This window comes from Podarcis muralis, chromosome 2 (assembly GCF_964188315.1).
Source record: "Podarcis muralis chromosome 2, rPodMur119.hap1.1, whole genome shotgun sequence".
NCBI classification, from domain to species: domain Eukaryota; kingdom Metazoa; phylum Chordata; class Lepidosauria; order Squamata; family Lacertidae; genus Podarcis; species Podarcis muralis.
In genome coordinates this window covers 63,252,184-63,278,176 of record NC_135656.1, presented here as the reverse complement: position 1 = coordinate 63,278,176, position 25,993 = coordinate 63,252,184, and the positions used below count along the sequence as shown (strand labels likewise).

Below are 25,993 nucleotides of genomic sequence, written 5' to 3'. Positions count from 1 at the left end.
ATTATTTTGTTCCGTGCTTTGATTTTGCATTTTAATACAACAATACAGGAAAAAACAAATAACGGTAGGAACTCTTGTTCACACCAATATGAGGTCACTCACCACCCAACTGGCCACAACCCAACACAGAATTACTGTGCTTAAGCCCCTTTTAATCAATGGACTTAAGCTACATTGGATTTTTGCCACCCTCTTTGCAATATGTGAACATGTCCTGAATAGGTTTACGAGGTCAGACGGATCCCTCTGTCTCTTAACAATGCAGACTCTCCTTCCGTATACCCTTAAGGCCACTCCACACAAGACGATTTCCCTGTTCTGTAGGTGGGAGGATACAATATCCTAAGGAGCTGCCGCCAAAAATAGTACCCCTGTGTTCATTTTTTCACCTCTGCTATATGTTGTCATCGTGTACCGTTATCCTGAGCACATCATAGCTGAGCAGGGACGTAGAATTAGCATAATAACAGCAGGATGCAAGGAAAGTTGAGTTCCATGCTGCACGTAGATGGGGGAAAGGGAATGTGATGCTGGGCTGCTGTTTTCAGAAGCAGGCTTGCAGGGGGGGGGGGCGGTTGTGTGGGTGATGTGTAGTTTCACTGTGGGAAAAACCAGAGACACTGAGTTGGGAAGTGCAGCCGTGAGTATTAATTCTGCCACATGGATTAAAAGTCTCTGTATGCACTTTGTCGTTCTTCTGACCAAGCTTCTGTTCTTTCATACAGAGCTCTGACTGGTGAGGGCCATTGTGATGTGGTGGTTAGTGTCAAACTAGGACCTGGGAGATGAGGGTTCAAATCCCCACTCAGCCACAAAGCTTGCTGAGTCATCTTGAGCCAGTCACTGCCTTTCAGCCTAACCTACTTCACAGGGTTGTTGTGAGGATTAAATGAGCCTTGAGCTCCTCAGAGGAAAAGACAGGCTAAAAATTCAATAGATAAATAACAGTGTAGGGAAAATATGTGCCAATCACACACTAAAAGATGGCTATGAATGCCAGTGGTGTGCTTCCTTATATAATCCCCATTATAGCAATTAGGAAAGTTTTTAATGTTTGATGCTGTATTGTGTCTTTAATATTCATTTGGAAGCCACCCAGAGTGGCTGGGGAAAGCCAGCCAGATGGGCAGGGTATAAATAATAAATTGTTGTTGTTGTTGTTGTTGTTCCTTTGTCACACTGCTTGCCTTACAAGTTGATGCTAATGTTGATGGCACTATTGTGGTCCTTTCCCTAGAATAGTTGCAACTGGATCCTCTGCTTCAGTCAGGTTATGCACCAATAAGCAGCCATCTCCATCGGTCTGCAAGGTTTGTATGAACAGGAAGGACTGGGCAGCGCCCCGTAAAGCTGACAATATTTTTGGGAAGCCCGAGAGAACAAAAGAGTCTTTGCTGGAATCCTGAAATGCCTGCCACAAATGTGGCGCTCGCCTATGATTCTCCATCAGCTCCGCTGCCTAAAGGCAGTGTATTCCTCCGTCACTTCTTGATTGCTCTGGTCTATCATTTAGTTTTTGGCTGCAGCTTCAGATTATATTTTTGGGACTCGGGAAGAAGGGGACGGGGTGGGAGGGGGACGGGAGGGGGAGAGCCAGCCCACTGTAGAGAGAAAGAAACAGAATTGGAAAATAGAGAAGAAGGAGGAGGAGGAGGAGAAAGAGAGCCAGCCAAGCAGAAACCCAGCCCAGCAAACCTCGGAACGGTTTCCTGTTGCCTCCTTCTAAAACACTTAGATTCCTTCAGACCCTTGAGAGAGGCTGAAGTTTTCTCAGCTCCACTGCCCTGTCCTTGAGGTATGGCATCAAATCCTCCTTTTCCATTCTCTGCTCTTTCTCATTCCTCTCTGTTAATGATACTAAGCAAGCGGGTCAGTTTATCAAAGATCTAACATCGGCACCTGAATCGGTGGAGAAGGGGAGTTGTATTAATGTGTGGAATTTTTTTTTTTTTTTTGCATTTTCTTGACTTTCCATTCTTGAGAATTTTGCTTGCTTCACCTTACTTTCCTTCCTCAGTTCGAAAGCTATTCCCACCCCTCTTATAGGTGAAGCATGTTAATAGGCTTAGTTCAATGACATTTCAGAAAGAACAGGATTTTGCTGCTTATTTCATTGCTTTTCGCTGCTCGCCATAAATATGTGTTTATTTATTGGAAGGAGATGACAGTAATTTTCAAGCAAGTCGTTACTCTGTTGCTAGGATTTCACAATTTAATTCCTCCCCTCAAAAAATAAATAATAATAATTAGGTCTGGCACATGGAATGCAGCCTGTCATTGGTCACTTCAGGTTACGAGCATCTAAGGAACTAAACTTGTCAAGAGAACGTTATCTTAGCACATTTAGCCCAACGGTATTTTTCTTTCCAGAAAAAGGCCATCAAAAGAAGAAGAAAGTTGTTGTTTTCAAAGTATACTACCCCCTGCAATTGTCGTTATTTATCTCACTGATTTGCTTTTGGCAGAGTGACAGCAGTACAGAAAGAGGATGAATTTCAAGTCAGAATGTTGTGGGGTTTTGTGTGTGTATGTGTGTGTGTTTTTTAAATAACAACAGTGGATGCTAAAATGGATTTCATTGCCTTTAAAGGCAGCCACTACCTCCCCTGCTCTGACCCAAGAGAATAATTCAGCTGCTCTCTTTTTTTGGTTCCCTCTTGGAATAGTATTTTATTCCAAAATGTTTGCCAAGAAAAAGGCAGTTAATTTTGAATTGCAGAGTGCAATCTAAGCGCCTGGAGCAGTTTAATCTGGTGCAGATAGGAAAGAGCCCTGTTGCTCTGAGCAGTCTATTTGTGTGCGTATTGGTGGGGGACGAGGGGAAATATAACAAAAATGCAATGGATTGTGACTCTGGAAGGGTGGTAAAGTTGATGGGGAGAAATTCTTATGTGTGTATGCGGAGGGGATTAAGGAAAATGCATGCACAGTCCATGAATCAGTTCAAACAAAGCCATTGTCTGCCACATAGGCAGAAGCAGGAGATTGGGGGTGGGGGTGGGGAGATATCAACTTTTCAAACTTTTGCCAAGCTCCGCCTACTGGGGTGGGGGAAAGGCGCTCTTCTCTTGTATGACTCTCCCACAATGGAATGTCGGCTTCCATGGCAACCCTTTCAGGGCCTTTTGGTTCAGGAGATGCAAGGCCTTTATGGCCTGAGACGCAGAAAGGAAAAGATGTGTTCAGCTGGAACTTTTCCCCTTTGCAGAATTTTAGATGCGGAAAAGTTCAAAGGTTTATTTTTCGAAGTGCTGCTTTCGGTTCTGAATCGCCCTTCTATGCAGCATCCAAAAAGAAGGAATGTAGAAAGACACAACAGGGCGCCTCTTGACTTCTCCCCAGTTGTCCTTAACTGACGTTGCAATCTATTATGGCAGAGGGGATCTCATAACACACACGTCTTCATGTCAGTAAAGTATTTCAGTTCACTCGCTATCATTAAAACTAGAGCTTGGCTTCCGCAGAGGATCAGCCAGGGCTCCATCGGGGACTGTGTGTTCAATGCTTGAACTCAGTTCTGGAATACATAAAGTAAAGTAAAGGAATATATCTTCTGTGCAAGTGTCTTTACCACTAACTATGGTGGTTGTGGTGGTGGTGGTAGTAGTAGTACAGTGGTACCTTGGGTTACAAATGCTTCAGGTTACATATGCTTCAGGTTACAGACTCCGCTAACCCAGAATTAGTACCTCAGGTTAAGAACTTTGCTTCAGGATGAGAACAGAAATCGTGCTCTGGTGGCGCGGCAGCAGGAGGAGGCCCCATTAGCTAAAGTGGTGCTTCAGGTTAAGAACAGTTTCAGGTTAAGAACGGACCTCCGGAACGAATAAAGTACTTAACCTGAGGTACCACTGTAGTAGTAGTAGTAATAATAATAATAATAATAATTTATTTATATCCCCAGCCACTCTGGGAGGCTCCCAACAGAATATTAAGAACACGAGAAAACATCAAACATTAAAAATTTCCCTAAACAGGGTTGCCTTCAGATGTCTTCTAAAAGTCAGATAGTTGTTTATTTCCTTGACATCTGATGGGAGGGAGTTCCACAGGGCGGGTGCCACCACTGAGAAGGCCATCTGCTTAGTTCCCTGTAACTTCACTTCTCACAGTGAGAGAACCTCCAGAAGGCCCTCGGCGCTGGACCTCAGTGTCTGGGCTGAACGATGGGGGTGGAGACGCTCCTTCAGGTATGCTGGGCCGAGGCTGTTTAGGGCTTTAAAGATCAGCACCAACACTTTGAATTGTGCTCGGAAACATACTGGGAGCCAGTGTAGGTCCTTCAAGACCGGTGTTATGTGGTCTCGGCGGCCACTCCCAATCACCAGTCTAGCTGCTGGTCTGTTCCCTGCAACTCCAGATTAAGATGTAAACCTTCCAGAGCCCCAACACTGGGACAGCCACTGTTAAATGGTATAGCGAAAGAACAGCAATTACGGTATGCCCACACAGTTATTTATGTCAGCTACATTCATGCCAGCTGTTTATATCTTAAAACAAAGGGCTATGATTAAACAAACCAGCCTTTAATTAACTTTGTGCGGTACTTGATAGTTTAGGCATTCTTTATAACTTAAGAAAGTTGCTGATATCTTTTTGCACTGGAGGAGGGGTGAACTGTAGGGGTTTCACAGGTGGTGAGCATCTGGGCTTCCGTCCAGGCCAAACTTCCGGCCACTTTCCTCTTGGGACAGACTGCTGGTAGCTGACAACATGAATGCTGAGCAGCTGGCCTTGCTTTCATCATGGTGCCGCAGAATCCATAAAATAACATGACCCAAAATAACTGGAAAATTACAAGCAAAGCAAGCCTAGCTTTCCAGTGCTGGATATCTCAGACAAGACTTAGAATTTAGTCAGGTCCATCCATCCATTTATCTGTAAGCTGTCTTGAGTCCCAGTCTGAGGGGAAAGCATTATTATTATTATTATTATTATTATTATTATTATTATTATCATTATTAGCTACAATTGTGGCAGGGCACCACTTCTGCTGAGATACAGGACATCTCCCCAGAGGCCCATGAGATGGCACAGGGACTTCTGGAGCAATCTCTTATTTCTAGAGAAATCTAGAGAGGGTGTGCTACTTTTGTCTCCACAAACGCCAACAAGAAGCCAGCGCTGTCTGCGCTGAAATGAACACGAGAGAATTGTTCTCTTGCTCCTTCCTTGCTGCCAGACATCCCTTTCACCAGGAAATGGAAGATCACCTCAGTACACCAGGGAGTGAAGTGAAGCTATAGCCATAGCTGTCAACATTTCCCTTTTTAAAGGGGAAATTCCCTTATTCCGAATAGGATTCCTCGCAAGAAAAGGGGAAAGTTGACAGCTATGGCTATAGCTAGTCCTTACAGGAATCCAAATGTACAACTCCTCTTAAGCCAAAGCATTTTAAGGCCCTCTTACTTGAGAGACACCGCCCCACAATGGGGAGCTGCTGTTGTCCCAACTACAGTCCCAAGCTCAGGTTTATCACCCCAATGAGAATTATGCCCCAGGCAGCACATTAAATTTCATAAAGGTGCATGTGATTTTTATTTCTTTCAAAAACTATTTGCTAAATCAGACTGGAAAGTATTTAGCTTGTGCAGCTAAGGACTAGCAATAAAGAGCCAGATCATAGCCCTGATATCACAGTCATATGAGGCTTCTTTCCCCTTATCTTTACGGTGAAAATTACCTGCTGCTTTCCTCTGCCCTTAAGCCTTGGATATTCTGACACATATCATTTTCTCTCCAGATAAAGCCACACATTTGATACTAGGGAGCTGAATTATTGGGTAGTTCTCTTGAATGAGTTCTTAAAATGATGACACTTTATGCAGTGCTTCTGCCAGAGCAGACTAACATCAGCTTGTTTTTACAGAGGAGAAAATGAAAGGGATCACCATTTGCTGGCAGGAAAGGGAGGACTTAATGTCTGTGCCTAACAATACAAAGTGGAGTCAGAAATGGAATCTCCATCCTGAGCTCATTCGGGAGGAAGGACAGGATTAATAATAATGATGATGATTATGATTATGATACCCAACCATTTCCCAAGCTTTTCTTTGCTCATTGTATTACATCTTCGTAAGCTTTTATATAGTGTGGCTTTTGAAACATGGAGTTACTAGCAGTGGCGTAACGCCCTTTGCCAGAGCCCAGAGAAGATAAGCATACATGTGTCCCAGGCTCATCCAGCCCTTGCCACTGATGTCGCCGGGCGGGTGTTCACGTGCTGTGCAGGAGCAGGGTGTGGAGGGTGCCCTTCACCATCTGCACTCCCCCGACCTCACCTGGAGTACTGTGTCCAGTTCTGGGCACCACAGTTCAAGAAGGACACTGACAAACTGGAACGTGTCCAGAGGAGGGCAACCAAAATGGTCAAAGGCCTGGAAACGATGCCTTATGAGGAACGGCTAAGGGAGCTGGGCATGTTTAGCCTGGAGAAGAGGAGGTTAAGGGGTGATATGATAGCCATGTTCAAATATATAAAAGGATGTCATATGGAGGAGGGAGAAAGGTTGTTTTCTGCTGCTCCAGAGAAGTGGACAAGGAGCAATGGATCCAAACTACAAGAAAGAAGATTCCACCTAAACATTAGGAAGAACTTCCTGACAGTAAGAGCTGTTCAACAGTGGAATTTGCTGCAAAGGAGTGTGGTGGAGTCTCCTTCTTTGGAGGTCTTTAAGCAGAGGCTTGACGACCATATGTCAGGAGTGCTCTGATGGTGTTTCCTGCTTGGAAGGGGGTTGGACTCGATGGCCCTTGTGGTCTATTCCAACTCTATGATTCTATGATTCTATGACCCTATCGCCTATGGGCAAGTTCTGCTGTGCTAGACAGGGGTGGGACATGCAGAAGGTGATCTTCATCCTCTGTGCTGTCCAGTCCCTGCCGCCGGCAGGGTGCATGGGGGATCTCCTGGTTCACGCCCCCCCCCCATATTGTTCATCCAGGGCAACGTCCCCCATTCCCCCCCATGCCACTGGTTACTAGACAGTCTTTAAATTGCTACTTGGGTTTAATAATGGGAAATGAAATGGTGATGCAATCAGTTTCCCTGAAGATGAACAAGACTGGGTTAAATGCATAAGCAGAGCCCTGCTAGATCAGGCCAGTGGCCCAACTAGTCCAGCATCCACAAGATGCTTATGGGAAGATTGCAAGCAAGACCTGAGCACAGCAGCGCTCTCCCCTCCTGCGGCTTTCAGCAAACTTGCATTCTGTTCATGGAGGCAGAATGCAGCCCCCAGGGTTAGTAGCCATGGATAGCCTTTTCCTCCATGAGGTTTCAAAGCAAGCTGCGCTGCATTTATTTATTTTTGAACAACTTTCTATGGGGTTTTTTATAAACAGAAAGCTGCACTTTAAAAGTATTACCATTGCAGCAACAGCTATCACACAGCCCCCCCCCATTTCATTTATATATATTTTTAAAATGTGGCATAGCACTTCAAGCAGGACCAGATAGCTGAGCCCACTCTTTATTTAACCTCCTTCTAATTCTGCGGTGTAGGGTTACTCTCAGGCATTGTGAGAAATTCAGCTTGGTGCTGCTGCACCTCAACTGCTACCAGGTATACTTGATGATAGAGGAGGCTGACCATCAGAGAGCATTTGCCCAAGGCCTCCTCTGCCTGGCTCAGTGGACTTCCTCCCATGTTAGTGACTGTCTGCAAGCTACAAGCACAAACCGCTCGCTCATGGTACTCATCTGCAAACCTTGGTTTGCAGTTTGGAGGCTTTCTCCATGAGCAACAGTTGCAAAAGGGATCCGTTTTGTTTAGGATCCTGGTCAAGCCATAATAGAAGGTAAAGGACCCCAGGACGGTTAAGTCCAGGCAAAGGCGACTGGGGTGCGGTGTTCATCTCACTTTCAGGCTGAGGGAGTAGGCGTTTCGTCCACAGACAGCTTTCTGGGTCATGTGACCAGCATGACTAAACCACTTCTGGGGCAACAGCACACCGTGACGGAAACCAGAGTGCACAGAAATGCCGTTTACCTCCCCACCGCAGCGGTTCCTATTTATCTACTTGCACTAGTGTGCCTCTGAACTGCTAGGTTGGCCAGAGCTGGGACAGAGCAACAGGAACTCACCCCATTGCACGGATTTGAACTGCCGACCTTCTGATCAGCAAGTCCAAGAGGCTCAGTGGTTTAGACCACAGCACCATACTAGTCAACTTAACTGATTGATAAAAAGCCGATCCTGAAGAAACATTTGGCTCCATCTGAACACTCGTAAGGCTTCTTGCACCCTCTCAAATCTGCACCAGCGGGTTTGCTGAACTCTCCAGAACAGAGGGCAACAGCAAAAAGTGGGAATTAGTGAGAATTACCTTCCTTCCCAGTCCATTCACAGAATTTTTTGCTGGAGCAATGAGTTGGCCATGAACAGAAGGACCCAACTAGAAGCATCTCTTCATAAATGCTGCATTTGAGCCATATTCATATAATGCTGCTACATGGACAGATGTTGCACAGCTCTTCTCAGAAAGAAAAGGCTCAGGATAAGTGAGCATATTGATGATTGTGCACACTATGATAGCTTTTTAAGAGAGACATGAATTGGCAACATGGGTTAATACCCCCACCATGTCAAACCAGGGTTGGAAGAGTAGTTAGAACGAAGGGTGTGAGAAAAGGGGTGCAGGCTCTAGCCTTGCTCCATGACTCCTCATCCTTTAAATGAGATGGAATGTGAACAAAGAGGACAGCAGAGAAAATTGAATTTGTGGTCATTTCAAATGCTGGGTAATGAACGTTATCCTTCCTTGGGAAAAGGCAGAGAAAGCAGTCCATGCTGTCCAGAGGAAGCCACCAATGCTAATCTTAAAAGGCAGAGAAGAGAATTGCGATGCTTGAGATATGCAGTTGATAAAAGGCAGCCACCAAAGCCACCTAAATTGCAGGTACGGAAATAGGATGATCACATCTTTTCAAAGCTCTTTTAAGTAACTCTGGTCTCATTATTCATTATCATCATAAGGTGCTGTTTTGCATAGGAACATATGTCAAAAGGAAAGAGGAAGGAAAGGTGGCCTAATGTACGTGTTCTGCAGTGGACTCTAGGCATTAAAGACAGCAAGGCAAAATGGTGGAGTCAACTATGACAAAAGAAACCCTTACAACAGCCTGTGTGCTGCATTCCAGATATCACCGGGGGGGGGGGCACCCAGGGGAGATGCCCTGGTGGGAACCTTCCTTAGCTCTGCAGCAGCTACCAGTTTCAAGCCTATTCTGGGTATAATGTGAACTTGACTGTTGATTTAAAGTGGGGATTCAATATTCCGCTGTTCCTCGCAGACTATAGACCACAAGGCAACAAAGAGGTACATGTGGCACCCAAGGGAAATGGCCAGGACAGGGCGTTTATGTCACCTAGTGCGCTTTCCCTTTCACAAGAAGCTTTCTCTGGGATTGTTGTGTCAGATGCAGTGGTGTAGTGGCAAATATTGAAGAGCTCATCATGACAACCTTCATAGCCACACCCTAAAGGAGTGTCCAAAAGTACAGGCAGCTGCACTGATCCCTATATTTATGTGTGCATAAATGTGTGCGACACACACACATACACACCAAAATGTAGAAGTACATAGCATATTACCAAATTGATTAGAATGAATATGACCACAATCCAATATAGTTTCCTGGTAATAAGCACCATGCATAAGGGAAACCATGCATAGGTTTATAGCCATGTCAATCAGAAACGTGAACCATCTTGCAAAGAAGTGTTGCCATTTAACCTGCTAGCATGAAGTAAGAACCCCAAACCAAAGGAAAGAAGTTTCCATCCTCTACTTGACTATTTTCCTCCTTCTCTGACTGTGCTAAATGACACAAATAAGCTTGAAAGCTTTATTATCATGTCACTCACTTGCAAGGAGAGTTTGTCAAGTACCCTAGCACCCCAGCATATGACATCATTGTTCTTGCACTTTCCTACATGACTTCCAACCCCAATTAGATCATGGGAAAAAGGCAACACTTCTGCAGGATAGGAGTGTAGCTGTGATTTATTTGTTCTTGGGGTGGGGACGGACTCTGCACATGCTGAGAAGCTGTCTTTTCCTCCCATGGGATATATAGAGAAATCACTCCAGTTAAAGAAAAGCATGGGATCCTTATCAAATGTCAGCACCATTTATAGAAGCAGATACCAACCGCAGCCTACACAGCAAGCCCTGGCTGAAACTAAACACAGAATCTGGTTCTTCTGTAGTTCAAACTAGGATAGTGACCATGCCACTTAAACCTTATTTGAAGTTCTGTTCCTTTGGACAACTAGCTTTGGCATCTGTTCTGTGTTCCAACCTACTCCTGGGAAACAAGTGTGTTGGAAAAGGGGGATTGCATCTGCATTCATGAGGATATGGATGCATGTGCGTTAATCCACTTTGCAGATCCAAACTCTGAGTCTTGGCACTGAGAAGCATGTTCGTGGGTTGAGCCCCTGTGAGCCCCGGGTCTGGCTCAAATTAAGCCCCAGCAGCATGCCTTGAGTCATTTGATTTTCCACAGATAGCCGTGTGATGGCTGCTGCACAGGTCTTCATTGCGAGAACATCACACTATGCATTTGACCACCTCTGTTGCAAAGTACCAAGGGTACGGCTGGAAGGCCTCAGCCAAAGCAGCTCCTCTTAGACAAAAAAATAAGTCTCTTATGGAGGCATTTCTGGACATTTTTGTTTTTCAAATAAACTTGTTTCCTGTCTCCAGCGACAGACGTTTATGTAAAGCTTGTTTGCTCAGAGAGTTGATCCATGTCCCTTCTACCTCCAAGCACAACAGTGGCTGTTCTCAGTGTTTGCTGGCCTGCTGTCAGATGGGCTCCTATACCTCAGCACAGCCCCAGGCCTTGAAATCTGATATTCTCTGGGGCAAGGAACACCACTTGAGATCCTCATCCAATATTGACCAGGGTGGCTCAAGGGGTGTTGTCTTCTGAAAGCAGCCCCTTGACACCTGGCTCATAGCTGCTGAACCTCAGCGAAGTTGTCGGACCTTGGTCATCAGTGGACCTCGGAAGCATGGCAAGAAAGAGCCCCGCTAGGCAAAGCACAAGAAAATCCCTTGTAGATCCAGGAGGAGGGAAACAGCCAGATGCAGCTGTACTTTTCCACCCCCAAAAATGCCATTTAAAAGGGGAAGAGCTACTGACCTCAGCTTCAGGTCTTGGCAGTGACGAAGGATGCTTTCACCAGCCTCCAGAGCAAATAAAGGCAAGAGGAAAGGACTTGGTGTACTGAACAGCAGGAGAAGAGGTGGGGGCAGAGGAAAGGGCTGTCTGCATTAGACAGCCGCCAAGTCAATGGGAAATAGGCCCCCTACATAGCCAACGTGGTACTCTCCAGATGTTGTTAGGCTGCAACTCCCATCAGCCCCAAGCAGCCTGGTCAGGGATGGTGGGATATGTAGTTCAAAGCATCTAGAGGGCACAAAGTTGGTTACTCCTGCCTTACTCTATACTAACCAAAAAGTGTCTGTAATGATGAACTCTCAGGCACATCCATGATTTTGCATGAAACCTTGTTGCATCTTCATGAATGGTTATATTTCTCTTACCATGATCTAACCACATACACAAAAAATATATCATGCAAAACATGCTGGAGGCTGCAGCATGAACGTTTTTAGAAAGTTACAGTGTAAATATTGCTAAAGCCTGCTACATTTGGCATAAATAAAAGCTGAGATGGAAATTTCAGACATCAGCCTTTCTGTAGTGCATTGAAGGCAACATGTTTGGAAAACGATTCCACATTTTGGGCGCAAAGGGAGCATGCTGCAACCTGCCATAGAAATGCCAGGAAATGCATTCATATTAGATCTGCAATATATTGAGAGGGGGAGGGAAATCAGCCACATTTTGTATGAGGTTGCATTTAGGTGTGAAATATGTTTGTAGGTAGGGAGCTACTTTGCAGAGTTCAAATTTTGAAAGTACTGAGTTGGAGTTCAGAATTTTATATCCCGTAGTTTAAAACTTGGGAGACTTCTGGTTTGTGAAAATATTTCACTGTTAGATAAATATTTCACTCAGGCTTGCACTACAAATGAAAAATAAAAGCCACTGCCAGTGTTGTCTTTATATTTTGTCGTACATCTGTCACATGAACCTGCTATCAATAGGGAAGGTCATTTGTGAGAGATCTGTACGCATCAGTCTCATAATCTTATTGTGAATACAAATTCCATATTCTCCTGGATTTCCCTTCTTTGTTAGAAGCAGGAAGTGATCAATGAACAATAGATTGTATCTGAGCAATTGAAGAGGCATTTGGCAATAGCATGTTGTATCAGTTGGTCTGGATTTCCAGATGCCCACCAGTTTGTACCCACTAGTACTCTGTGAGTGGTTTTTCAGATTAGCAAAGAGTTCATATATCATTTTACAGCCAACACATTCAGATTCTTGCCTGCATGCTAGGCACAGCAAGAGATTCCCCCTTCTTCACAGTTCATACCACTTTTCATGGACACAGATATTCAAGTTCTACAAATTGCATCTGGAGTAGACAAGATAGCTCCATATAGGAGCACTGTCCATCTGTATCAACACTCTACTCTTAGGAAAATAGGCGAAGGTCTGAAAACTCTCAGCAGGAAATATATAGGCCTGTAGAAGAAGAAGATTCTGCAGTTGCAGCCTCTGCGGTATGCCAGACTGCAGATAAGCAAAGAATTTAAACACTCAGGATTTCCGCAGTTTGTTTCCCCAGTGCTTTCTGGCAAGATCTTCCTTGGGCAAGGATGGACATGTCTTAATGCTATTGCATTTGAAAGATAGGGCTTTGCACCAGCAGGAAGATGGTTTGGACATTACATGATGCAGAGAATAACACTGACTTCCACTTTCCCACCCTTATTTTTCCCCTTCTGAAATATTTTGGCTCCCAGTAAAACTTTCATGTTTTTGTTTTTAAATCCAAAGGATATTTAAATCCTTCTATGGTTATCTGTTATGCACACTTCTGCAATGTAGCTAATAGGAAAAAGCTCATTTTAGGTCCTTTATTTTCCCCTGCTACCCACAATGTCTGAAACAGAGATTATTACTGAAACATTAACAGGTAAAATTTATGGATGCCAGGTTTCAGCCCAGAAATAGTGTCTCTGCCTTCTATTTCTCTGCCACTTCTCCCGCTGCATTTTCCTTCTTTGCTTGTAAGGGGTCAAAATGAAGGCTTGCTTTGCTAGGTCCAGGAAGTCAGTGGATGGAGGTCATTGTGGTGTCTAGCCTTACAACAGGCTCCACAAGGCCACCAAGTTCAATGAAATTTACCCACTGGGCATGTGCTTGGTCAGGGATTTCAGCCTAAAAATCCAGGAAGAAATTTCTGACAATAAGAGCTGTTCGATATTGGAACCAACTCCCTTAGGAGGCTCCCCTTCATTACAGGTTTTGAGGCAGAGGTTAGATGGCCAGTTGTCATGGATGTTTTAGTTGAGATTCCCTTGGGGTCCCTTCCAACTCTACAATTTTTTGATTCTATCTATTGTTGAAGGGAGGAAACTGTAGGTATAATCCTTCCATCAGCTAATGTTAATCAAGTTCATGCATGAACTGTTCTGCAGAAGACTTCAGCTTTAAGTTCAAGTCATTTTCATTACTCCCATTTCTTTCTTTTTTGAAGCATCCTTGCAGGTCATCAGCGTCAACTATGTCAAAAGCCTTATCTACCCTTACTTATTCTTTCTGTAAGAAGAAACAGTAACATGAAAACATGGTGTTGTGGTTACAATGTTTTACTCAGCACAGAGCTCAAATCCTCATTTGAGCTCACCATGATTTGGGGCCACTCACTATCTATCAACTTAGCCTACCTCATAAGGTTGCTGTGAGAATAAAATTCGGGGAGGATCAAGCATGCTACCCTAAATTCCTTGGAGGAAGGGTGGAATAAACTGCAATAAATGAAAATAATAAACTGACTCTCGTGCAATAAAGCCCATAATTTTCATTAAAATTAATACAGTAGAATACAGTACTCAATCCCTACCCTAATATAAGTCAAACGTTTCCTCTTCTCTCTCCAGACTTCAAACAAAGATGCGGGCCTGGATTTTCTTCCTCTTCTGCCTGGCAGGCAAGGCCCTGGCAGCACCGGTAAGTATTGAACTTAGATCAAATAAAATTTTAAAACCTGTTTCCTAGAATAAATTTCTGCCCCTCCTGCTATAGGATTGCCATTGAGCAAGGCATAAGAAAGGTGAGTTTCAGGGCCAACATACAACAAACGGATTGCCGCATTTTGACTTGCAGGGATTTCCCCTCCCCTTCTTGGTGCCAGAAAAGATGGTTCAAACCAGCAAGATACCTATCAAATTCTAGAAATGGGGTTGTTGTTTCTGGAAATATGGAAAGGAGAGGCTATAAATGGGGGGCGTGTACCAAGCCCTGGTTTTCTTCTTTTGTTTCCACCTGGCTTTGGCCCACCATTCCTTCCCTTGGTCACAGCCATTTCCTCTCCTAGACCTCTGCTTCTTCTAAGTCTCCTCCCATTTGCCATTTTTCCTCTGTCTGCAGCTTCATCTGCCCCCTTCTTTCAGACCCCTAGAGCCTCCACATCATATGCAATTTTTTGTTAGAACAGAGTTCCTGCAGCCAATCAGAAGCCACATTGGACATTTGGCTTCTGAAAGAATGTTTGAAAACCGGAACACTCGCTTCCGGTTTTCGATCGTTCGGGAGCCAGAACGTTTGACTCCCAAGGTGTTCGGGAGCTGAGGTACGGCTGTATTCTGCTGTAGTTCTGGAAGTGGCTTTTACATCATATGAAAGCTCAAGTACAGTCATACCTTGGAAGTCAAAATGGAAGCCATTCCAGAAGTCCGTTCGACTTCCAAAACATTCAGAAACCAAATCACAGCTTCTGATTGGCTACAGTTAGGGAAATGGAATAAACTGCTGTGTGAACTCAGGCTAAGTCAGAACAAGCATGGATGTACACATGCCAGATTCCATCCTTCTCAAATGACTATATTCAAAAGTTTGATTCTTTTCAAAGTCTCTGCCAAAACTGCACCTTAGGGACAGGTGTGCTGTAAGTGTTGCTGGCAAAGTCCATTGGGTGGTGCCCAAGTTAGTGAGCAACAGGAATTTTAGGACCTTAACTCTTTGAATTCTAAGTGTGTATGTGTTTTAAATAAAATTGGGCCAAGGATACTTGAGTGGCTTCAAGTCTATTAAGGAATGAGATACAGCAATACTGCATTCCAAAGCAAGGCAAGGAGCTCCACAGACTTCAGTGGGGCCTGCTAGGTTCTAACTGTGGCAAAGGGGAGCATTATGCAGAAGGTCTCACACTTTCTTCCTGCTGGTTGCAGCACTTGGGTGGGGTGGCAGAGGAGCTTTGTACATGTGTGTGTTTGGTGACTGCAGTAGGGGTGGAGCTTCAGGCACAAGGTTGAGGGAAACCCTGCAGTAGAGCTAGGATGGGAGACACATCCACACCTGACTTCCTTATTTCTTCCTTGCAGCAGGATGCTCTACCAGAGGAGATGGAAGTAGTAGAGGACCCTACAATAGAGGTACGAGGTGATGCAATACCCCCCTCTTTTTATGTGCTTTGTGGGAGCAGATGCATTGGAAGAGGTGGGATAACGACTGATGGGAAGTTGTATGACCACCACCCAAGCAAATTGGGATGGATGCTCAGCAAACAGATGGTCTGGAAGCAACCGAACACATTTTCTATGGCATATACGTTCAATGGACTGCTATCTGCTTCCGCCATAATAAATATGTTAGTCTTTAGGTACTTCGAGACTCTTTGCTCTCTTTTTTTGCTAAAACAAACTAACACAGCTATCCTTCTGGAGATAGTTGCTTCAGATCACCATTTCTCAAGATCGGTCTTTTTATTCATTTTATTATGAGTTAAGAGCTTTCATACTGCTTGCTTGAAATTTAAGGGTGATCAAAAGACGAACAGAACTGCAGCTGGAAGCACTGTTGAGAGGTGGGGCCTGTAACTAACTCAGTCACAGTGTGGAGCGCTCTTGTTCAGGGTTCCAGCTAGCCACCAGTCAGCCATACCTCTCCTAGGACACCCCATCCCATTCCATTTCCCCTCCCCACCCTGTTTTCTGTATCCTCCGCCCACAACAACCAGTTGTGCTCATTGAGCATGTTCAGTCCTCACTGAATTGCTCAAGAGTCCCCTCCCCTGCTTTTATAGTTCACTAAAAATTGTGCTTCTCCAAATCTTCCTCAAAGACTCCTGTGCTATTTGGCTACATTTTAGAGTATGAACTCACTATTGGCATATAGTATACTAAATACCTCAAGGACCACCTCTCCCCATATGAACCAACCGGATCATCATCTGAGGCCCTTCTTTGTGTGCCTCCTTCATGAGAGGCCAGATGGTGGCAACATGAGAACAGGCCTTTTCTGTGGTGGTTCCCCGTTTGTGGAATACTCTCCCCAGGGAGACTTGCCTGGCACCTTTGTTACATATCTCCAGGTGCCAGGCAAAAACATTCCTCTTCTCCCAGCCCTTTGGCTAATTAAACAATCTATGGCCTTTTAAATTGGAGGGTGTGTGTGTTGTTTTTGTTTGTTATTATGCATTTTCAACCACCCTGTAATCTTCAGGTGAAGGGCTGTATAGAAATTTAATTATTATTATTAATAATACCTCAGGTTGGCTCTTCTTCCATGAAAGGAAATTAACTCTAGAGACATTTCCCTGACCTTTGGCTTCCTAATGCTGTGAGTCTCTCTTTAAACAGCCTATTTGAGTGGGTATGATTTCTATGTCGCAACAGGCTTCCAGGTTGTCATCAACCAGAACACAACAATAACTGACCTTATTCCACCTCTCTTCCCAGGAACCTGTGGGTATCAACCCCGTTCAGGTGGAGGTTGGAGAGTTTGAAGAGCCCACTGTGGATGTGGAGGAGATTGTTGCTGAAAGTAAGCAGTACTCTGGATATTATACTTTAAACCTGCAATGTTTTATATGTACACATAATATAAGCAGGGCCAGGCATTTTGGCACTTGACATCCTGCCACCTGAGGCGGTTGCCTCACCTTGCCTCAAGGGTGGGCCAGCCCTGTAAATAAGAATGCAAATTTTATAGAAATGCAAAAAACTGAAGAAAGGGGGTTGCTGCAGCAGCCCTGGTATGCTCATGCCAGATGATGCTTCTTGCTACTGTCATTTAAGTCCCGCCCTTCCAATCTTACACCCTGAAGACCCAACAGCATCACTCTCTCCATAGGCTGCTTTAAGTTGCAGGGGTATTACTTTAAAGGACCACAGAGGGAAGGAAATGGTCTGTGAACCGCATGCTCCCTCTGAGGCCGGTTCTCACTCCATTTTAGCCATGCAGATTGTGTTTACAGATATTTTTTAGGCTTGGGAAAGATTCAAAGTACATTAGATGGTGGCAGTAAGGTATCACTCTTTCAGAAGAGAATGCTGACACTTGCAACTTAACTCCAATACATCAGTTAAGGAGTTCTGGTCATTCCTGTGCTGCCCTAGTTAGAGACAAACATAGACTATTGGACTATATGCCTTGCTCCATAAAATAAATATGTGAGCCAAGCAAACACTATGCTGGATGGCTCAGACACTACTGTTGGTGAAAAGGCTGAGTATATCTCTCCATGGCTAGTTTTCCAGGGTTTTTTTAATAGTGAGGAACCACTGACACTGTTTTGGCTTCAAAAATTGCTTTTCTTCCTGGTCTTGCTTAGATCCTTGCCAGAACTATCACTGCAAGCACGGCAAAGTCTGTGAACTGGACGAAAACAACACCCCTATGTGTGTGTGCCAGGATCCTTCCAGCTGCCCAGCCAGCACTGCTGTGTTTGAGAAGGTGAGCAGAGAAGATGAGTGAAGTCAGGCCAACAGAGCAAACTGACAAAAGTGGAGGTCTTGGGAACAGTGATTGCTTATAGCCTCAGTTATATCTTAGCTTTATCATAGCAGCTGATGCATCTCTGAGGTTTCTCCCAGTAACATCTGTAACTTCTGGTTAGGGCATATCACATAGTTAAGTACTATGCTACCAATGAAGGGTGTTTTGCAGGTTTGGTAAATAGCCACGTCATCCAGCCCAGCTGCATGAAAGGAAGCTGCAGGAATTACTAAGAAAGGGATGTGGGCAATGACAGGAGAGTGGCCACCATGCCACTGGACAGAATGAGTGCAGCTTGTCATTCTTCTGAATCTTTCAGTGGTTTTGTTAAATACATCTGACTATCAAGTCTTCCTCAACAGCCCATGACACATGGAGTGAGAGGCCCTGCCTGGTAATAGTTCTTCCCCTATCTGATGGGTCAGTGCCAAGGGCATTACTGGAGGATAGCAGCTCCATCCCCTGGACTTTGCCCTGTTGAGTGCCATCTTGACCCTGGCACTCTAACATCTGCATGCAGCTGCCAGGAAATAAAATTACTTGGGAGTGCAGTGACAAATATATGCTGACCCCATCAAATCCAGGGTTGCAGTCCAATCCTTAAATGAATTGAAAGCGGAGTTATGGGCTGGATAAGGATTGCCAAGTAGAGGCTTTATGAATACCTGATAGACATTTGAGCTTGTTTATCTCTGGAAGGTTATTGATGTTGTCCTAGATGGGGAGAAAGATGGATCCATGCTGCATTTGAGCACTTTGTCTTTCTAATGCAACTAACCCTTTTCACAAAGGTATGTGGAACTGACAACAAGACCTATGACACCTCTTGCCACTTCTTTGCCACCAAATGCACTTTGGAGGGAACCAAGAAAGGACACAAGCTCCACCTGGACTACATTGGACCTTGCAAATGTGAGTTTTCCTCCTTATGCTGCAGATCAAAATCCATTCAGAAGGCAACTAATCAACATCTGCTTTCCAGATGTTGTGGCACTACAGCTCCCATCATCGTTGACCATTGGCTATGCTGCCTAGTGACGTTGGGAGCTGTATCATAACATCATCTAGAAGGCACCACATTGGCTACACCTAGCCTATATTCAACTATATTTTCAGAATTAGTGAATCCATATGGTCTAAGGAATAGCAAAAACACTACATCAAGTTATGTTGGCATGGAAATATATGGAAATCTACATGATCAATGTGGGTCACAAATAAATAAGGCTTGGCTGATGGGCATCCTGAAGACTATTCATTCACAGGGGTGCACAGCACCTGCCAAAAGATTGAGTTTGAAAAAATAAAATATTTAGGCCATTCTGTGACAACACAGAATATGCCTTTCTGCAACATCTGCATTCATAACAGTCAAGCAACAGATTCTGAGAAATGTGCTGAGAAAACTGACCCATAGGTCAGCCCAAAGGCATGGCATCTACCATCTTGGTTACCTCAGCCATTGTGTTCACTGGTCCAATAAACCAGGAACAAACCTTGCCTAGAGCTTGTGGTTTGTCTGTCGTGAGGCAAACCACAAGCCTGCTTTTGGTTGTAATGCTAATTCAAACCTCAATTTAGCCCCAGGCAACAAGGCAACAGCAGAACCAGGGGAGGAGCGCTGTGGTTGAGATTTCAGCTCTGGGAACCTACACATTTGCTAGTCTGTGCTGTGCCATGGCTTGGCTTAGCATTACATGTGAACTCGGTCTCTGTCAGAGAAGGGTAGCTTGGATTCCCAATTAATCATCTGCACCTGAAGAAGTGGGAATAGCTAGGAAATCTCTGCAGGCTCCTCAGCTACAGCAACACTTCTGAAGACACAACCTTGATCTATAGCTAGCCAAGATTTCCATGACCCTGCTCACTGGTAGATAGGTTTTATAAAGTTTTTATATTTCATTTAATGCTTCATAATTGCAGTTTATTTTGGGTGTAAGATTTCACAGGGGGGAGAAAATGACATAATCAGTTCCTCAGGTCTGATGGTCACAGAATGCATGACCAAGATGGTTCTGCAATGTTGGGTGCTGGCCTTCAGCTTTGTTTGGTCCCTAACTTTAAGGCAAACGTGATCCTCTGTATCCTGTAAATAGAAAATATGATCCTGTGAATAGAAAATGGTCTATTTACCATGCTGTAAAGTTCTGCTATAGGCTTTCAGTGGATTTTGTGATGTCTCTTACATGACACCCCAGGTGACAAACAAGTGATAAAGTACTCATTAAAGAACATTCTTGTCTCCAGCATCTTTCTACGTCTATCTCTAACCACAAGCCTGTAGAATGAGACAGCTTCTATTTTGCAGGCATTGTCCTTGCCCTAGCTCAAGGTATCCACAGTTGCTTCAGTGGCTGTGATGATTTCCTATTTCCAGGGGCTCCACTATGGATGCCTTGTGCAACTAACAATTGCTCATTTAAGCATGCAGGCAAACATGTTGAATAAATTGTAAACATATCACCAGCCCAACTTTTGAGCAGATGGGATGGAGTTAGATCAGGTCAGAACACAGAAAGTGTGGTCAAGGCGGCAGGATATTTTTATTTTCAAGTGGTCTCTAAGTTTAAGGCAAGAAGCGGCCTTTGCAACCAACAGAAAGAAATACTTTAATATCTTCTCCTCCAGACTGGATTAACGTGATAGCTGGCATTTTAACAAATATGCCATTAGTCAAGTAAGTCCTAGATTAATTTAAAAAAACAAACAAACACAGACATTTAAGCACTGAATTTATGGATGGTTGATGAAGTTAGATAAATGTTTTCCTCCTACCTGGAATGCTATTTTCTGCTGCTTGTGAAAGGCAAGCTTATACTTTCCTATTTTGTACAAAATGAAAAACTTAAGAAGGTAAAAAGTTCAAAGACAAACAAACCTGGATCAATCCACAAGCTGTTTATTATCTCAGGTTAATCCTAAAGTTGGTTCTGGTGTCAAGGTGCAGAAAGAGAGTACTGGCTTGAAGAGATTTTGGGGAGGTTTCTATGGGGATGAATGGCATCCCCACAGAAACTTGCAGAATGGGCCCCTTTTTTGCATTGTCAGAAAAAATAAAATTGTGCAAACTTTTTGAATGCAGTGGCTTTCTTTGCTATAATGCGTATTGCTATCTAATAATTTCTGTGCCGTTGTTAGGTAGAGTCAGTGTTTCATGGTTAAAGACAATAAACATGGCTTGTCCTTGACTGTAAATGAGCTGATGGGTCTCTGGTTGGGTTTCAGTCATTCCTGAGTGTCTCGACACCGAGCTGAGTGAATTCCCCCTGCGTATGCGTGACTGGCTGAAGAATGTGCTGGTCACCCTGTATGAGCGGGATGAAGACAACAACCTCCTGACCGAGAAGCAGAAACTCAGGGTGAGCTACTGCTCCACACAACCAACCATCCCCATAGCTTACATGGTGCACAAAAGTGAAGTCTTCCTACATCGTTATTTTTCATGGTTATGGATCTACCACCCCATCACAGCAAGGCCAACACATCATATCACATCACATGTTAGTGAATATAGGCAGCCCACCCATTTAAAGAAAACACTCCCCACCCCCAAAGTGCACCTAATATTTTTCAAGTGTATGCCTAAGCATACAGCATATGAATATAACAACTGTGTTTGAAAACATGTGTGTCTCACCAGCACACCCATTAGAGCCAGGATTACATCTGTAACAGATTCATACCCAGCACACACTTCTGGCAAGTCTGGTTCTTCTGCCACACAATGCATGACATGACCTTAGCTGCTCAGTGCATGCCATTCGCAAAGCCTGTCCTGTGTCACCAGCCATTGTGTGTCTTGCATTACCTCCATGTGCTGGTGTATTCCACCAGGTGGAAACTTCTCTTGGACAGCATGTCATACCCCCCTTCCTGTACATTTCTGCCAGTAATTCACTGCTCTGTGGCTCTTCTTTGGCCATCTCAGGATGAAATACAAGCTATTGCCCACTTTACCCCAAGAGAAAGGCTCTGATGGTAGCTTCAGACTAATTTCTTTTTTAATGGAAATTGTATCTTGATGAATAGGTGAAAAAGATCCACGAGAATGAGAAGCGCCTGGAAGCTGGGGACCACACAGTGGAACTGCTGACCCGTGATTTTGAGAAGAACTACAACATGTACATCTTCCCTGTGCATTGGCAATTTGGTCAGCTGGACCAGCACCCTGTCGATGGGTATGTACCCACCCACTTCCCTGGCCTGTGATAAACTCTAGCAGAGACAAGGCACATTCGTCTTAGATCACAAGCAAAATTCTATTTTTTATAACCTTCATTAGCCCTCATCAAGCAAGGCTTAAAATAATAAATAGCCTAGTATACAAGAACCAAGTCCCTTATTTATCTTAGGTGTAAAATAGCCTGCACTCAGCTCTTTGAAAAGCTACTTTGTTAGCAGAGGTCAGGGTGGTGTTTACTATGAAAGATGGGCACCTTCCCTTACTGCATGACTGTGCCACAATCAAGCATTTGGCTTTCAGCCTGCTAAGCAGTACATCCTTCAGATTCTCAGGATTCCTAAATTTAACTTTTAAAAACAGAAAGGGAGTGTCTGCCGAAGGCTCTGGTATCAACGGATAGAGAGTACAGCCCGTCCATTTAAAGGGCTGATTTCGGGGCATTCTCAATCCACATAATGTCCTTCAGGTTTGGGTAATGGGATGTTTTGCAGGTCCTTCCGTTTCTTAGATAAGACTACTCCAGAAAATGAGAGAGATTTCCCAAAGAACAAGATATCTTTGGTATTTAAAGCCTGATCCATACATTCTCCAAATGTCATGGTGCATCATGACTGCGTCCCGCGATGCTCTAGTAATGTACGAAATGAGAAAATCACAGGAGAAGAATGGAGCACATGGAAAGTTCCTACATTAGTTTTTGTTTCCTTTCATACATTACTAGACTGACACAAGTCAGGGGGTTGGAGCAGATGCCCATTGGGTCCCTTCCAACTCTTATGATTCTATGATAGGTCACAGATACAGGAAACTGGCCTCCATGAAGCTTGGGTAAAGTATGACTAGGAAACAGGCCTCAGTCCAATATAAAAGGGGGGAATTGCTGCCAGGGACAAGACGAGATGGGAGCACCATCTCTGGATTGACCTAGCCCAAAGTTAAGCCCACAGATATGTGCCCATTGTCTTGATGGCACAATGGACCCAGAACATAGAAGCCTTCCTGTTGAATGGACATGAGAATGAGCCTCAAAATATAAAGGAAGGGTATGATTGGGTGGGAGTGGAGGACCAGAGCAAAGGGATTGTTGCCTCTGTCCTTTCTGCCAATCTAGTGAAAACTGCGGTTGATGGTAATTTTATGCTGTTGTTGTTGTTGTGACCACCTTGATGCTCCTCCTTTCAGGTATCTGTCCCACACTGAGCTGGCCCCACTGAGAGCTCCCCTCATCCCCATGGAGCACTGCACCACCCGCTTCTTTGAAACATGTGATCTAGACAATGACAAGTACATCGCTCTTGAGGAATGGGGCAGCTGCTTTGGCATTAAGGAGAGTAAGTATACCGCACACCAGGGCTAAGGCATCACTGGGACTTCACTAGAGGAAAGGGGGGGCCCTCCTAATTCCAAACATCTCCTGATGATTCCAGACCAAGAGCACTAGGGAGATACACCAGAAATAATAGCACTTGCATAAAAGGAGCTAGCCATGCCTAACACTGCAGTCCTCTATACGTCCACTAAATCCCACTGAGTTCCATGGGTTTTAGTTCCAGGTAAGTGATCATAGGATTGAAACCAGAGCAACTTCATAAACTAGCCCAGTTGGTGGCACACCTGATGAGCGCTGGGATCTACTCTGGAACTCCTTGACAGTCTGCCTCTTTTATTTCGCTTGTACCCCAATCTTTCTCCAAGGAACTAAAAGCAGCTTACCTTTGGTTGTCAGGCCGCCTTCCCTGTTAGACAGCTTGTGGGGCTGACCCTGCTTAACTTTGGCAGTGGGACTCTGGTCAAGCTTCAGAGCCGGCCCACGCATTAGGTGGGGTGATGTAGTTTGTGAAAGGTGATGTGAGTTGTTAGGAGACCCCTATTGCAGTTCCCAGAGTTCCCTGGAAAGATAGATTAATTGTTAAACCACTCCTGGGAATTGCAGATTTCTGAGGGGAATAGGGGCCTCATAACAGGGTGTGGAAGGAACATCAACAGGCAAATGGGGCAGCTGGTTTGGGCAGGGGTGGTCGGCTGGGCTGGCAGGCAGGGATTAAGGGTGGATTTTTCAATAAACACTCACATACATATTGGGGAATAACACTGTACAGATTCACACACAACGTGTTCTTACACCATGCCTTTCTTCTTCTTTTGCAGAGGATATTGACAAGGATCTCGTGATCTAAATTCAGCAGCTTCTGCTTCTGTTACCTGCAACTCCCATGTTTTCTTTTCTTTTTTTTTAACAATTTGGGGGTTTTTTGGTTGTTTTATCGGGGACAAGGTGCTAATATAGATCTAAACTTATATATTAACGGTGCTAAAAGAAAAAGAGAGACAGAAAATTGTTAGTAGCCTAATCTATACCACTAGATTACTCTGCTCACGCACTCATCTGTGTGTTTCTGTTGACCTCTTGATTTGATAATATCAGTACAGTGAAACAAATCCGCTTCTGTTCAAAGTATTGACCTCCTTCTCCTGGCCCTCTCTTTTTCTAACTTTTTTTTTTTAAAGAAACAAAATCTTAACATGTTTTTGGCTATTTAACTCTCAGGCTAAGGACCTCCAGACCAATTTACTCCCTAATTTCTAGAAGGCAAGTAAAGGAAAGTGTACCAAAAAGGGTGTTGGTAGACTGGGCTATACAAAGTCAAGTAGTGGGGCAATTGTTTTATGAAAGTTTAGGAGATCCAGATTTCAGTTACTAGTAGGATGGGGAAAGCGTGCAGTTGGGTAAGGCCTACAAAATCCAAAATGGTGACTTTATGAATTCTGCGGTTCTCGAATCTGGCACCAACTCACCTGAAAGGAATGATTACAAGAGAGCAACTGAGATGCAAGGGGGGGGGGAACGAAGTCTTGTTAACTCCCACCTTTTAAAATAAAAAGTAAGAAAATTCTACCTGCTTCATTGCTGCGCAGTGACTGTATTCTTTGTTGTTGTCTTTACCATGCTTTTAAAGTTAGATTTGGTGCTTATCTGTGTTTGGTGGTGCTTATTTTTCTTTTCGTAGTCTTTTTCCCTGCTGTGGTTTGTTTGTCACTGAAATCCATTCTGAAGAGCAAAAGCACATTTTCCTAAGCCAAGTCTTTCCCTCCTAGTCGTCTGTGGTCATTCTAAAATTCCCATCTTGCCTCCGAGGAATAACACTAGCCTGTTCCCATGATAAGCTGGATGCGTGTACAAGCGTTCTCTACACAGGTACAAGTTTACATTCACTGATGTGTACAGCTCAACTACAGGCCACACACGGACTGTCACACTGAATGTAACAAGCAAGTATCCACTCAATTGTTTGTGCACACGCATTGAACATAACATGTGAGCACCCCTTTGGCACATGATGGTTCTACTCATAGGGAGGTATGTCATGAATAAACATTTGCATTTGGGTTGAGAAAACTCAGGGGAAGTATCTTCCTAATAAGAACATCTTCAGTAGCAACAAATAGGTCTCATAGGCTGAGAAGTCATTTTTATTTCTTAATGTACTCTGTACATCTTAGTTGTACAAAAATGTTGCTGCAGTGTGAGCAATGAGGAATTCTCTCAAACAAACAAAAGGAGCTATTTGAAACCACCACGCTATATGAGATCAAAAATGGATCTGTAGTCCTCAGTATATTACTAGTGACCCTCATCTCAGCAGGGTCACTTCCAACCGTCTTCTGGGAGCTGAAACTTGTGCCACAGTCTACCATTTGAAAAAAGCCATTTATCCTAGATTTGATCATTTGACACATTTAGTAAAAAAGAAAGACATCTATCTACAGGTGAGCATGGCACTGAAGCATGGGCTAGAAGATTAGTTCTATGTCGGTCCTGTTGAATAAAGGTGAGATCTTAGGCCCTGGGAGGTTATGTCTTAATGTACAATCTATATTCAGGATTTGAATTGGTTAAACAGTGATTTCTGTAACCCATGAACCCTGGGAACTGTTTT

At 44.1% G+C, this 25,993-nt stretch overlaps 1 protein-coding gene across 1 annotated transcript; it reads left to right on the top strand.

Moving 5' to 3' along the window:
• Nucleotides 1–1,633: 1,633 nt before the first annotated feature.
• On the top strand, nucleotides 1,634–25,028 carry SPARC (secreted protein acidic and cysteine rich). The gene is made up of 10 exons (XM_028718314.2): nucleotides 1,634–1,795; nucleotides 14,035–14,104; nucleotides 15,478–15,528; nucleotides 16,834–16,918; nucleotides 17,709–17,830; nucleotides 18,664–18,784; nucleotides 21,098–21,231; nucleotides 21,902–22,050; nucleotides 23,238–23,386; nucleotides 24,204–25,028. Exons 2-10 carry the CDS (start codon nucleotides 14,048–14,050, stop codon nucleotides 24,230–24,232), a joined length of 897 nt encoding a protein of 298 aa, XP_028574147.2. The 5' UTR covers nucleotides 1,634–1,795; nucleotides 14,035–14,047; the 3' UTR covers nucleotides 24,233–25,028.
• The last annotated feature ends 965 nt before the right edge of the window (nucleotides 25,029–25,993 follow it).